The 15,180-nt window shown below is 43.2% G+C and overlaps 1 protein-coding gene across 1 annotated transcript in view; it reads left to right on the plus strand.

Annotated features, from left to right (window-relative positions):
• Positions 1 to 3,883: 3,883 nt before the first annotated feature.
• Positions 3,884 to 15,180, plus strand: part of asap1b (ArfGAP with SH3 domain, ankyrin repeat and PH domain 1b) — a gene marked incomplete at its 5' end in the record, with an annotated part of 68,384 nt that continues 57,087 nt past the window's right edge. Inside the window, 2 exon segments of the mRNA XM_080544159.1 lie at positions 3,884 to 3,945; positions 5,760 to 5,886. Of these exon segments, the coding sequence (XP_080400285.1) occupies positions 3,884 to 3,945; positions 5,760 to 5,886 (189 nt within the window).

A 15,180-nucleotide genomic window follows, 5' to 3' on the forward strand; every position in this document is an offset into this window, starting at 1 on the left:
TGGATTGAGCTCCAGTGTGTCTAAATACAGGGGGTGGGGGGGGACACACACATACTGATAAGTGGATAGCAGCAGCATTGTGAACATACAACAGAATATACAACAGTACCCTAAGTGGCAGTATCAGAGAGGCGAGGGAGAAGGAAAGAGGTGTCGCTATATCTTATAATGCATCCTAATACTCCATACATTGACAGACATTCACACTAGATGCAGAGTTAGTTAGAAGGCTGAGAATATGAATGGCAACTAGCAACAAGCAGCTAAGCTAGTTACTTTTGCACTGGTTGGGTTGGTGTTGGTTGGACTTTGACAGGCTAGCAGATGACTGTCAAGCTGAAGCTCTGAGGCTCTGACACGCTGTCTCCTTATCATGCAAGGCAGGCCATAGAGCTCAAACATGTTAGCTAGCTTGCAGGTTTAGCCAACCAATCAACCCAAGCTCAGTTAAGTTATTAAGAGGTTAAAGAAGTTAAATTGTACACCCAGTAGCCTAGACAACAGTGCAATCATACGATCAGACCAATGCAAGGCAGCCACAGACTTGTTATAGAGTTGTTGTGTGTCAGCCAGCTGGCTAGCAAGCAAGCAAAGTCAGCTAACTTACTATCGTTGGCTATTAAGTGCAATTTGCATCTCAAGGTAGAAGCTTGTGATCTCAGGCTACTGGGGGTATGGTTTAGTTACATGGTATGCGAGGAAATTCAGTTAGGTTGCCTAGCTACGCGAGCATTGGACTGTTAAAACTATGCTAAGCTAAGCTAGCACTTTACCTGCTGAGCCCTCAGCCATTCAATGTGTGGTCGTTTCTGTCCTTCTTCTTCTTGTTTTGTCAGGTTAATGACAGCTGTTGAGATTAAGAGTGAAGAATATGATGATGTTTATGCCGAATTGACGCTATACACACATGTACAAGAATGGGACTTAGGCTCCTTACATGGTCCCCCTCCCTCTCTCTCTTCCTGCTGGAGTTACAAAGCGCTGTCAACCCAACTTTATTAGGACTCGGTGTTGTTGACATTTTGGACATTTTGGTTCCTTTTTTTTTTTAAATACAGGATTGTGATCTGAGAGATAAAAACAAATAGCAGACACAGATACTTACATGTGAATTTTTAGAATAAATATACGGGCCTAAATGTGTCAACCAACTTTATTAGAACTCGGTGTTGTTGACATTTTGGACAAAAATGTGTTCCTTTTTTTAAAAAAATACAGGATTGTGATCTGAGAGATAAAAACAAATAACAAGCAGACACAGATACTTACATATGTGTATTTAGTAATAATAAATATACGGGCATAAGTTGACCGTATTGTTTTTTTTAAATATATTTTCTATCAGAGCACCACCCACCACAGCCTTGTTCCAAAGACATTCGCTTCCTTCAACCGACCACCAGGGGGCCCCCAGATCATGCGTCGTGAATCAGGTGTCAGTCACTACAATCACCCGTGAGGTGTCACCCACCACCAGTGATTTGATATTGGGGACCACTTTAAAAATAGTCTTTCAGTGGCTATCATAAGTGGTGTAACTCAATATACCGTCTCATATAAATGGATACCTCATGTAAATTCTCTGGCGGATTGTCTGCTTTGAAAGGATTGGTGCCTTAGGGTCACTGGAGGAACACAACATCAGCAAAGCACATCAACGTTGTGTGATTATTGTGATTGTGCGGGTAGCCACATGTCGAGGTGTCCATGGGCAAGACACTGAACCCCAAATTGCCCCCAATGAGCGGGCCGGCGCCTTACATGGTAGCTTGCCGCCATTGGTGTGTGAATGGGTGAATGAGAGGCTCTTGTAAAGCGCTTTGGAATAAGGCGCTATATAAGTCAGGTCATTTGATATAGTCATTTAGATCCAGACTTGAAGAGGGATGAGTATTGTTGAGGGATAGTGTATACTTTTGCAAGCAAATGCACTACTTTGCTGGCTCCCTTCTTTACTTTACACTCTAAACATCCTGTATTTTAAAGAATAACATTTAGCCCTACATTACCACTGCCAACACTGTAGGCTATACTACTCACCGGATTGTTGATGGATTCCAATCAGATATTATTTATTAGGGAGCGGCTGTGGCTCAGGAGGTAGAGCTGGCGTCTAATGATAGCAAGGTCGGCAGATCGGTGGTTCGAACCCCGGCTGGCCACATGTTGAGGTGTCCTTGAGCAAGACACTGAACCCCAAATTGCTCCCAATGAGCGGGCCGGCGCCTTGCATGGTAGCTTGCCGTGAATGGGTGAATGAGAGGCCATTGTAAAGCGCTTTGGAATAAGGTGCTATAAAAGTCAGTCCATTTACATTATCTGATGTATGACACACTATATATTAGCCTATCGTTCCATACAGTGAGTATGTCAAAGACACTGTCTGTTATTTTATTCTAGTGTGGACTTTTCAGATAATGAGATGTTATCAAGTTTTAACCTCTCATCATCACAGTGACTTTAAATAGAAAGATGTCTTACTGTTGAATCACAGTTTCCTTTTGTCAGAATGTCACCATAGAGAAAGAAAACAGGAAAATGACTGGCCACATAACAACCACTTGTTGTTGTGTGGTGTTTCTTTGAAAGCGAAAAATAGAAAAACAGTCTGTTTACTACTGAAGCCAACTGAGAGAGACAAGTTTACATCTCTGACATTCTGACATCTCTTACATCTCATCTATTCTTTTATTCCGCTCTCAGTTAAACTTTTAAACAGCACCAGATGAATGTTGGATAGATTTTTACTTACTAGCGTTTTACTTCTACTCTTGTCTGAATCAGGGTTGCCTTCTGTCTGTGTTTTAACATGTTGTATTGTCTGTTGTTCTTGTTTGTTTGCAGTGTGGTGTAAGCCCAAAACAAAATGTCCAAGTCTTGGGGACAATAAAGTGACTTTTGACTTTGACTTTTGACTGAACAATTACAGTCCGAAAAACCTCACGAATTTAGAGCTATAAAAAAAAATACAATGTTCCAAAATCTGTGCTTTTCTTTCAAAAATAAGGACATTTCTAAGTGACCCCAAACTTTTGAATGGTAGTGTATATCTATTAATAAACCATGAAAAAAAGAATGGTCAGTTAGCAGTAAGTAACATATCAGCTTCAGGGGACAAGCTGATGTTGTCTTCCTCCTTGCCCAGCTCTTACATTTCCTGTTTAAGTACCTCTGGATTTCCTCCACAGTTCCTGCTGGACCATTAGCTCTGAGATCCTGCCCATTGTAAGTGAGTAGTTATTTTTCTGCTCACATGGTGGGCTCTCCCTTCCTTCCTCTGCCTGCTCAGTGACGGATTCAGGGTTCATCAGGGAAGAAGATATCACTGCTGCTCTGTCTGCTCTCTACTTCTCTTAGGTCTTTTGAAGTAAGTTATGTTATAGAATTCAGAATAAAGATGCTGTAATATGATGCGCACATCAGCAAGTACTCTGCTCTCCTGCATTAGTCAAGAACTGGACGCTCAGTCACTGTTCATATCCCAAATTGGATGTGTATTGATTTTGGTAAGTTCAGGCGTGGCACACCACTCTCTCCTTTCTCTTTTACAGGTTCTTGGAAGGTAAACTAATTCAGTAGCAATGGTTTTTGGACGAAATGTAGCCTACTGTACACTGTTGTATTCCTTTATTCACCACCCAGATTATTATAATTAGTGATGCTGTAACCTTTTTGGGGAAAAAAGGGAATTTGTAACTATCAAACAAGCTGAGGTAGATCATATAAGATGTAGACATGTAGGCCTACACAGTCTTTGTTAAAAACGTTGTGCATAGACTCTACATTCATACTCAGTACCAGACATAGGCCACTCTCTACAGCGTGTCGGTGGCTCATGTGATTCTTATTTATTTGATTTAGGTTCCAAGGTGACGGTTGAGTCATGAGGTCCTCGTCCACCCGTCTGTCAAGTTTCTCCTCTAAAGATTCTTTATGGAATAATCGGTAAGCCAGCCTCTCCATGTATCTGACGACTCCATAGTGTAGGCCCACAGCAGTACTACTACAGCTACCTCACACACTATGTTTATCATTAGCCTACCTTTACCTATGTCAATACTATAATAATAATAAATAATATAATAATAATAATAACAATAATAAAATAATATTTATTATTAATAATAACAACAATAATAATAATAATAACAATAAAAATAACAACAACAACATCAAGAATAGAAACATAATATCTATGTCAATACTTATATATGATAGAAGTATTAAATCTTTTCTCGCCAAATTGGCATTTGGCCATAGGCCTATCCAGTGAGAGATAGCCTATTTCATTTTGCCATAAATAAATGAATGATAGGGCATATCATGATAGTTGTATAACTTTTCTTCACATTGGAGCGGCTAATAGAGCATTTCAAGCATAATCTGCAGGAGATTGAGGTGCAGCTGCATATACCGAGGCTACTTCAATCTATCACCTGCAGGACGCGCACTTGTAGCGTTAACAATCGCTATCAAGGGCGATGAAAGAAAGCCACCATGGATGGCCTAACACGAAAATGCATAGCCTTAATGCCTTAATCTTGTATGCACACACTTTAAATGTGCAACGCTATTAGGCCTGCCTATCGGTCCAATGTTTTAATTTAAACCATAATAACTGCCATCAAATGAAAATGGAACCAAGTAACGAGACACATTGCGTGAGTTTAGAATGATAAGGTTCTATCTCCGTTTAGAATTATAAGGTTCTATCTCCGTTTAGAATGATAAGGTTCTATCTCCGTTTAGGGCAGTTCAGAGATATTGAGCGTCAAAGTCTTTACATTCCATTATGTTCTGTGAGAGGGAACCTTTGTATTTTATGAATTACTAACTCAAAAATGTCAACATTTAAAAAAATAACACCACACAGGCATTAATAAACACCTAATCGATCAGATTATGTAAAAAAACCTAAATTTTGACAAAAATTGAGATAGAACCTTATAATTCTAACGTCACGATTAGTAGATCGCATTTAGATACCGTGTTAGAATGTGAATTAGAGAGGGGTCTCTACTGCGGAATGTCTGCGAGTATTATGTCCGAGATCACAGGCATGCGCATGCGCAGAGATCTTCCTTATTTGTCATCCGAAAGTGGGTGGGTGAGAGAGAGAGCAGGGAGCGGGAGGGAGAGTGGCTGTGAATGTCAAGATAATAGCGTTGTTGAGCGTTAAAAAAGAGAAACTGAGAGAAGAGAAGGAAAAACGAGGCGAAACCCTCTGCAATCCGATTAGATCCTATTGCATGCAGACTAACGGACTATGAACAACACAACAGACTAAAGATCGGTCATTCGAGATTATTGACGGCAAAGAAGTGGCTTATTGAACAATAATGAGGGCATCCGCTATTCTGTTTTACAGTTTTATCATGCTTCACAGCTGTTGTTGAAAGGAAGGAGCAAGGGACATTTAGGACTTAACGTATTGTGTTTTGGGTCATTTTAAAGCAAAAAGGGAGACGCACAGAGGGAGGGAGGGGTCCGAAAATTGTGTGCATTCCCTTTTCCCGTGGGGGACAGTGAAGTCATAGGAGAGCCAACCCAAACCAAGTACATTGCAGAAGAGACGCGCGTCTTATCAATATCTTTAGTTAGTAAACAGTTAGTTTTTTTTTTATCACCTCCGTCATCAAGACATCAAGTTATTTTCCTTTAGTTAGTTTTTTTCATTTTTTCATGATTTAGTGGCTTTCTGAAAACATTTTATTTTCTGCCATCCCTTCCCTTCTGGGCGATTTCCCTGCGGACGGAAGGATGCCGGATCAAATATCGGTGTCCGAGTTTCTCTCGGAAACCACGGAGGATTACAACTCCCCGACCACCTCCAGCTTCACCACCCGCCTGCAGAGCTGCCGGAACACCGTCAACGTGCTGGAAGAGGTAAGGCCACATCATTGCGCATTGATGAATCATGACACTATGTAGAGACCCGCAGAGCTGCCAAGTCTCACGCAATCGCCGTGAGACTCACGCATTTCACTAGACTAGAGAGATGGCCGTTAGTCTTGAACATAGCCTACCTACCCCCCAATACATTTCATGATAGCATCCCATTCCAACACACTCTCATCTATAAGCAGTATTATAGCTTGCTTATTGGACAATAGCAATATAATATTTCTTATGCATGGCATCTGTTGGGGGGGCCCCTAATTGTAGCCTATAGAATAAACTTAGGGGAGCTCTCATACAGAAAGCACTGTTCTGAAGAGAGATGGCCGTTAGACGTTAGTCTTGACATAGCCTTACCTACCCCCCAATACATTTCATGATAGCATTCCCATTCCAACACACTCTCATCTATAAGCAGTATAGCTTGCTTATTGGACAATAGCAATATAATATTTCTTATGCATGGCATCTGTTGGAGGGGGGGGGGCCCTAATTGTAGCCTATAGAATAAACTTAGGGGAGCTCTGTCATACAGAAAGCACTGTTCTGAGGAACAGGAACTGATTGCATTTGGTAAGAGCATTCCACCCAAGGCGCTGTTATACTTTATAATGATGTATTATCATCATGTTATAAGCTGTATGTGATCAATTAGCTCTGGCACCATAGGCAACTTTGTGTCACTTATGTTACAATTTGTAGAAACATGCCATCTGTAGTTATTCTAACTCATAGGCCTGCACCTTATTACAGTAATGTCCTTAACACACCTATAAAGAAGCTCTATCTGCCCCCAGTCCATCACAGTTAGAGTTAGAATCCTGTCTGTCTGCCTCTGAACTGGAGGTTAAGTGTCTAAAGGGACCTCAGGTCATGTCCTCCCTGTAGGTCAAATTCATCCATGTGGTTGATAGATCTCTCTTTAGTTTATTTTCAATTATCAACACAACACCTGTTGAGTTGAATCCTAATCCCTTGCCAATAAACATAAGCACATAACTCATATGACACACATACTTGTCTTTGCACTGTCCTCCTGATACAACATAGATCATAAACAATAATGAATCCCCAAAGGCTCAGCAAAGAATGTGCTCACGCCTTTGTTGTGATGATGATTGTCTTTTGGTTGGTTTGCTCATATCTTATTTCTGTCTGTCTATATGATTTTTTGTAGATTCTGCTGCCTGTGCTGCCTTTTGACTAGTGTTGCAAGGCAGAGGGGATGGATAGCATTGCATAGGAGAGAGGAGGGGAGGGGAGGGCGTGCATATAGGCCCGGTTCTCTGTTACATAACACTGCTCCAGAGCAGAGCTGCCAGGCTGAAGCAGAGTGCTGCCTGTCTACACGCAGGGTGGGGGTAGGGAGAGAGAGAAGGAGAGAGGGAGAGGGAGAGAAAGAGAGAGAGAGAGAGTGCAAACCCTCTAGCCACCGACTGAGATATCTGGATTGAGAATGATGCAGATTTAGAACGGCTACATCATCAGCCTTAGCATCAGCATAACCTCTCTATTGTTTTGCTAATGTATATGAATCTATAATCGCCTCCCCTCTCCTCCCAATCCACGCTGAAAGAGCTCCCAGGCGCGCACACACACACACACACACACACACACACACACACACACACACACACACACACACGTGATGTCACCTCTGATCAGCGAAGTGAGTGTAATGGAGACAGACAGGTGGAGACCATGGTAAGCCATGTCTCCTCACACACACACCGCCCTCGTCTGCCACGGGGGCTTCGCCATGAGAAAATGGGACAAAGCGAGGCAGCAGCGTGGTGCACCTTTGCCACTCCACGTTACAGCCGCCAAAACATGACCTAATTTGTCACGTAAAAGGGACACTTCATTCATTTGTGACCTCATAATCGTTGTCTAGCTCACATTACGGAATTTGTGGACAAACAGGCTTCCGAATGCCGAATGTTCTGTTGATCAAAAGCTAGGTATGGCTAGTTTGAGGTTTTTACCCTCAGTGACGTAGTCGGGGGTAATAATCACACATGGGTTTTGACATTCTATAAGGAGCTTTAGGGAGGAGGGAGGTTATTGTTTTGGAATTAGCTATTAGCCTGGTTTGTTTCTATCCGTAAGGGCCACACTAGCACGTATATCTGTTACTTAGGGTTAGTGTTTACTGAAACGCATCTGAGCGTAGACGCGCCTCAGTGGCTGGCACAAAGCTCTTTTGACATTGCTGTAAGAGTTCATCATTTGGACATATTACTTCTTGGTCTGATAAATATTTTCTCACAGATTTCCTGGCTCTAAAGAAGAAGACAACCAATAACTTTATGTTGAGTCGTGGTGACAGTTGATGAGATGTTCCTTTAATATCCCACAAAACTAAAGATGGAATAGGCTACACTACAGAGACAGCTCTCACCATGGTAACACTCACTGGTATAACCATAGATATACAACATCTCCATGGTAACACTCACTGGTTTAACCATAGATATAAAACTCATTGGTTTGAAAGAAGTAGAAGCCACACACTCAAGTTCCAGATGCAACAAATTGTGGTTTAATAGGACTACGGTTTCGTCCGTAGCCTTTGTCAAGTCTTAAATACACTCATTGGTTTAACCATAGATATACAGCATCTCTATGGTAACAGTCACTGGTTTAACCATAGAAATACAACATCTCTATGGGTATAACACTCTCAAAAGTGAAAGGAACACAACTGGGTGTAGTACGTGGTGATAGCCACCCTCTCAACACTGCTGCCAGTGAACTCACATGTCCTCTGCCTAGTAGCAAAGATGTCGAAACAGTCCCTGATAACATTTGGCCCTTATATTTCGCAATTTACTGCATTCTGTCATTTCACCAAGGCTGTTCAGAGAACAAAGAAAGATGTTAGGATATGTATCTCCTGACAAACAAGCCTCTAAATAAAGAGGTCCTAGAGCAGTGAAGAGAGAGCTTCTGTACAAGACACAAAACAACACAGTGCAGGCCTACATTTCCTCCAGTGATAGCAGTGTTATTATCATGCTATAACCATCCCGCAAGCAAATTCTCCCTATGAATTAAGTAGTGGATTAACTGGATTACGTCTGCAGCTGCGTTATTTCCCCCATGTTGCACAATGAAGTGTGGGCACGTCGTTTCGCAAATCTGCATTTTGCTCAATTCCTAGATGGATAATACATTAACATGCAGAATTAGCTGCTGGCTCTGTAGGCTGATGTCTGTGACTGTGTGTCCTATCATTTCTAAAGTCCCCATCACTGTCCCTGAAGGTTTATAGTTCAATAACAGAAAAAATCAGTAAAACAGGACCGGAGCCATGTTTATTCTCCACACGGAGCACATTTCTGTTGGTTTAGTATAACAAGGAAAGGCTCACGTCATGAATCACCTCGCTGGCTCTGTGCCTCCCAGCTCCGAGAGAGAGAGACTGCAGCATAAACGAAAAACATCTGTTGGAAGGTTCTGCCATGTGCACCGGGCTGCAGTAGCCCGCTCTGGAATTCTAGCTGGGATCACATGACCCAGGACCCATTATGCTGGCAACAATGACCAGGCAGCAACGGATAATCTTACTTCTTTTTAAACAAAGACAAGATGCCGACTGAATCAAGGTTTTTCTGAAACGTTTTGTCTACAGTACAGTCCACAGAACACCTTCCTAGACAATTAGCCAGTTGCTACAAACCCCCCATTCAAAAGGCATGGGGAGTTTCTCTCTGAGTTTATGGATTTCCAAACCCAGGAAAAAAGTGAAGCAGTTGTTCCAGGACCTGTTCGGTGTTGCCATGAACTCTGGGAAGAATCAGTACGAAAAAAATGTTTGTCTTGTAAAAAAAATATTTGTACAGATTTTATTTTGGCCAAAGTAGCTGTTTTATTTTGGTTGTTTGGAGTTTCAACATAACCACACCAGAAAGTCAAAGTGCACGTCACCCTTCTCCATCTTCATTTACTAGAGAGTTTACTTGAAAACCTGTATCTCAACACTATCTATCCTCTCTGCGTCACTACAGCCCCTCCTCCCCATCCCCTAACTGTATCTCCTAGTCGTCCGTTTCCACAGTATGTTGACAAGGTAAATTATGCAAAGGAACAGGGTGAATATTTCATGAGGTAACCTGAGGGGGGGAGTTGTGTCAGAGTCATAAAGGTGCAGAGAACGGGAGATGCCGCAGTGAGAACAAAACTTCTTAGTTCAACTCCACACATTCATTATTGATTACTGCTGAAGAGACAAAGAACTTCATGATCCCCCCCCCCCACACACACACACCTCCTCTGTCCTCCTTACTAACTACGTACACTACCCAATATCCCAGTCATAACAGGAGGAAAGCCCAGAGATGTTTACTGTTGTTTATATTTGGATCAGTACTAAAAAGACATAATATGGAAAACAATGAACGACAAGATGGCAAGATAGCATTTAGAGGGCTAAAAATAATGGCATCAGCTTACCAATGTGTCTCGCATAACAGGAAATGACGGCGTTGAAGTAGAGGGCAGAAATGAAAGCTGGCACTGCATGCGATTTGATTTCTCCTTTGCTCAACAATAGAGATATGTTTTTAGCTGACACTTTGACAAGTTATTTTTCTGAGTGAGGGGCAGTCCCACTCGTATTTTTCATCAGATACAGTGAAGACAGACAGGACAGTAAAGAGAAGAAGGGAGAGAGAGGGCATGGGCCGGACTCGAGCCCATGCCGACATGGGCATAATGTAGACTGTAGACCGCGGTGCTAGACCACTGGACCACCCCAGACCACGAGATACGTTTTAATGATGAAGAGTTAGAAGTATATTTCATAGCCAAATCTTTGATGTGACAGTATATTCTGCCTCGTTCCCTCAATAATAAAGGGACCTAATTTGAAGCAGGATTCCCCTTTGATAGGAAAAATTGTCTGAAAATGTGGTAGGAAAGAAAAAAATCCACACCATCTTGAGATGAGACACTTAACTTGCAGTTTTCCAACCTTCTTTGATCTCTGTGATTTTTTTTTTACTATCTCTCTTCTTCTCCTCGTCCAACACAACTGAGTCATCGCAGAATGAGACAGAGTCAGGCGCTTTGGACGCCCAGCGTGAGGCACTCCCTTGTCTCTCAGCCCGACAGATGATAGTTTGCGTCATTGTGTTGCGCTTGGTTCTTAAACCAAAAGGAACCATTTGCCAGGAATGCAACGGCGGGGAATACAAGGGGAAGCCTCATTGGATTGGCTCTCCTCCGGGGCATGCCTCTCACACCGCATCAGCGGGGAAGGGCGAGGGAAAACGTTGTCATTTCATTTTATTGTTGTCATCCATCTCAGGCGCTGTGAATTATTTCTCCAAACAGATTCCTCCTCTTCCACGTTTCATTTTTCAAGACCCGTCTCATTTGTAACTTTCCACCTGACTTGAGGTGACAGTGAAATTGAGAATATGCCATCTTGTCAAATCGACACACAATCGGTACGGTTCAGCGACAACTTCCCTCAGCTTTTTCCAGGTCTTTTTTCAGTGAGAACAATCTCACGGCTTTGATGTCTTCAGTTGTTAGGGAGGAGTAACATGAACCGGACGAACAATAGGCCGTTGCTTTTCACTTGAACGAGCGAAAATGTCACAGACATTGCAGCTATTGTATAGGACTTGAGCAGAGTCGATGGTACACACACACACACACACACACACACACACACACACACACACAGTCGTTAATAACGAGAGCTTGAGGGCCTATTTCCTGAAAAAGCTCATAGCACCTCCGGATAGCAATGAAACATCATCATGTGAGCCTTTATCCAGATGCCTTTATCCTTAAGGCACACATTTGTTTTGACATGTTGTTTACAATGAAAGGAGATTACATCTCAATTTGCCTGAGTAAGGCACACTGAGTTTAGCCTCCCAATGCAACACATCCAATCAGAACGCTACATGTAGTGCTGTGCAGCCAATCAGTGTGTCCATCTGCCATCCTCTTTTTGATTGGGCGAGGTTAAACGAGACATACATGGATAGACCTATAGATGTAGATATTTTCTCTTGGCAAGAGAAGAGACTAGTAAAGCTACATTAGTCTATCCGTCTTGTCGCATGGTTAGATAAGTAGAACGCGTCATCTGCAAAACAATGAATTATTGACGAGAGTGACGCAGGTTTCAACATACACCACAGGTTTTACATAAAGCGAACGAAGGCTATTTAAGGCCTCCTTACCTCAACAACATTTTCTCAACTCAGGAAGGATATGGCAATTATGAATAAAGTTGTGGCATTTTTAGAATTGTTCCCCTTTGTCACCAAAGCCAATACAACGTAACAGTGAAAAGCAGCATAGTTATTGCATGACTTGGACCTCTCTGACTTCCTATCACATCGTTCACGCCAGCTCACAACCGCGTTGCAAAAACCCGTCATATAAACAGCACACAAAAGATTTAAACGCTCGTAAGGTAAACCGACAACATTTTAACATCTGACTCATAACCCCCCCCCCTGAGGCTCTATGTCACCTGGTAGCACATCAGGGGTCGAATCTGGAGGCTGCTGCTGCTGCTGTTTAAAAAGTGGAAGCTCATCAGACTCTCTCGTTGGCTAGCTCGTTGGCTAGCTCGTTGGCTAGCTCGTTGCTGAGCTCGTTGCTCCATTAGGGGGGGAGAGCCGGGCTGGCGATGGAGGGAAGAGTCTCCGTTTAACACCAGTCCTGCTTGACAGAGGGCCCCAGACAGATGTGGAACCCCCCCCCCCCCCTCCCCCTTCCCTACTCTCCCTTGCCTAAATCAAGGAAAGAGCAGGGGATCAGAGGCTGAAAGCCCCACTGCCGGAGTCTAAGCCTGGTCAGGGGCTAATCCTCTGTCTGTTAATAGCCCTTGATGATATATGCAGTGCAGCTGTGGCAGGAAGGTAGGCCAACAGCTGGGGTCCGGCCGCCGACTGATTATCAGATTTCCCTCTTCTCAGACAGCCGACCGACCGACCGACAAACAAAGCAACCGAACGCAACAAAAACACAAAACACAAAGCCACACCAACCACCCCACCCTCCCTCCCGCTGTGAACAAGACAAAAACGTACAGATTAAGAAATATCGATTAGGGGGATTTCTTAAAGACTTTTGGATGGGGCTAGCCACTAGCCTTAAAGGGGGGTCCATCCAAAGAAGGCTTTCTCCTTGGGGCTTGGCAATGCTTGTGGGATGCCCTGTCTCTCTCTGTGCCAAAAGAAAAGAATCTCCCCCAAATCAGCTTTTCTCTTTCCTTTCATTTGTGTGCCAACGAACAAGGCCCCCGCCCCCCCCCCTCCCCTTTCCTATGACCTCAGCAGTGCCGGGGTCCGCGGCCCTCCTCTAGGTCTGCCCTGGGGGGGTGGAGAAACAAGGCTGCTCGCTGATGCGTTCTCCCCGTACTCTCCTGGCCTGGGGGGTAAACACTCCATCTTGGACAGAGATGACGGTGTTATGCCCTGGACTGTGTGTGTATTTGTGTGTGTGTGTGTGTGTGGTATGTGTGTGCACGTGTGCACGTGTGTGCGTGTGTGTGTGTGTGTGTGTGTTTGTGTGTGGGATGTGTATGTGTGCACGTGTGTGTGTGGGATGTGTGTGTGTAGGTGTGTGTGTGTGTGTGTGTGTGTGTGTGAGTGTGTGTTGTATCAGCTGGGCACTTGATATAGCTCTTCATCTGAAGTGCTAAACATGCCTGCCAGGGGACTGGCTTGTTGGCTCAGATGTAGCAATACACACAAGCCCCCCCCCACCCCCCCCACCCCGCCCCTGAACACTGCAGCCCAGGAGTACCACTATCCTGGCTTCTGATCGGAGAGGAAATCTCACTATTTGTAGTATGGCGATGATGCTGTTCTCTATGGATAAAACGCCAACATGTTTCAGCTGTAACAGTCTAACTATCTGCTGAATGGTTTCTTGGGGGGCACGTATTCAGTGACATTGTCTTGCAGCAGAAAGAAGAGCTATGTCTAGTCTACAACAGAGAGAGAGAATGAGTCTATGGGGACACACTCAGTGAACATACTGTACGACTGTTAGCGTGGAGTATTTCCCATCGAGTATATGGATATCACAGTGGCCACAGTGGGGACTGGATACACCTGTGGTTTTGGTATATAGGCTAGGCTGCACTCTTAACCCAACAGAATCCCATAAAACAGTGAAATCGGATACGTAGTCCCACAGAAAAACTTCAAGGAATGCTGTAGAAGGCGCAAAAGGAATCCAAACTGTGACTCTGGCAGACGGGGCTCATGGCCGTGCGGTGGGAGTGGAACGCACACTCTTGGGGACTAGCAAGATATGCAGCAACTTCTTCTGACAGGGTTTTATGAAAGTGGTTAATTCTTTGGCCGTCGTAGCCAAATGCCTTTCGGGTTTATTAACTCTGCGGTTATAGGAGCCGGACACTGAGGTGGTAGACGTTATCAGCCCAGTCACTGATAACGGAGAGATTAGCGATAGCAATCTAGCACAGTTAGCCTACTTCTTGTTTTATAGTTTGTTTATGTTACAGGAGGACTATGTGTGTGAGGCTTTTTACTCACTTTCTCGAACACTCATTAGTGGTAGATGCCATATGCTGGTGTGGTAGGAGTGTCTTGTAGTCATAACCAGTGTGCGAATTAAACCACGGTGTGCGGGGGAGCCCAGGGATTAAAGCAAAAAAAAAAAAAAAAAAACTCCTGACGGACTTTTTTTTTGTAGAAAATCAATGACACATCGCTAGTCAACTAACACGGCTTGTTTTGTGAGCCTGCTAACAATGTAAAGTAGTGTTATAGTTAACTAGGTAACAATGTAAAGTAGTGTTCTAGTTAACTAGGTAACAATGTAAAGTAGTGTTCTAGTTAACTAGGTAGCAGTTCAATCCATTTCGCTGCTGTATTTTGGCTTGACTAGCGAGTTTGTGGGGGTAGTTAGGGTAGTTCAGAGATATTGATATTAAGTTTTTACATTCCATTATGTTTTGTGAGATGGAACCTTTGTATTTTATGAATTACTAACTAAAACATTTCAACATTTTAAACATAACACCACACAGGCATTAATAAACACCTAATGGATCAGATGATGTAAAAAAACTCAGTTGTGATTCTCAACAACGTAGTTTCACCCTTTTCCATAGTTTTGAATAATAAATGTGTGGACTGACGATGTAGCGCAGCCTAACTTATTCTAATAATTATTTAACATAGTTTTATTCTGATAATGATTCCCCCCTCCTCCCAGACAAGGTCACATTATTATTGGATTGGTTGTTTGGTGCCGGGTGAAGTTAGCTAAACATTT

Source organism: Nansenia antarctica, assembly GCF_963989245.1.
Source record: "Nansenia antarctica genome assembly, chromosome: 13".
NCBI classification, from domain to species: domain Eukaryota; kingdom Metazoa; phylum Chordata; class Actinopteri; order Argentiniformes; family Microstomatidae; genus Nansenia; species Nansenia antarctica.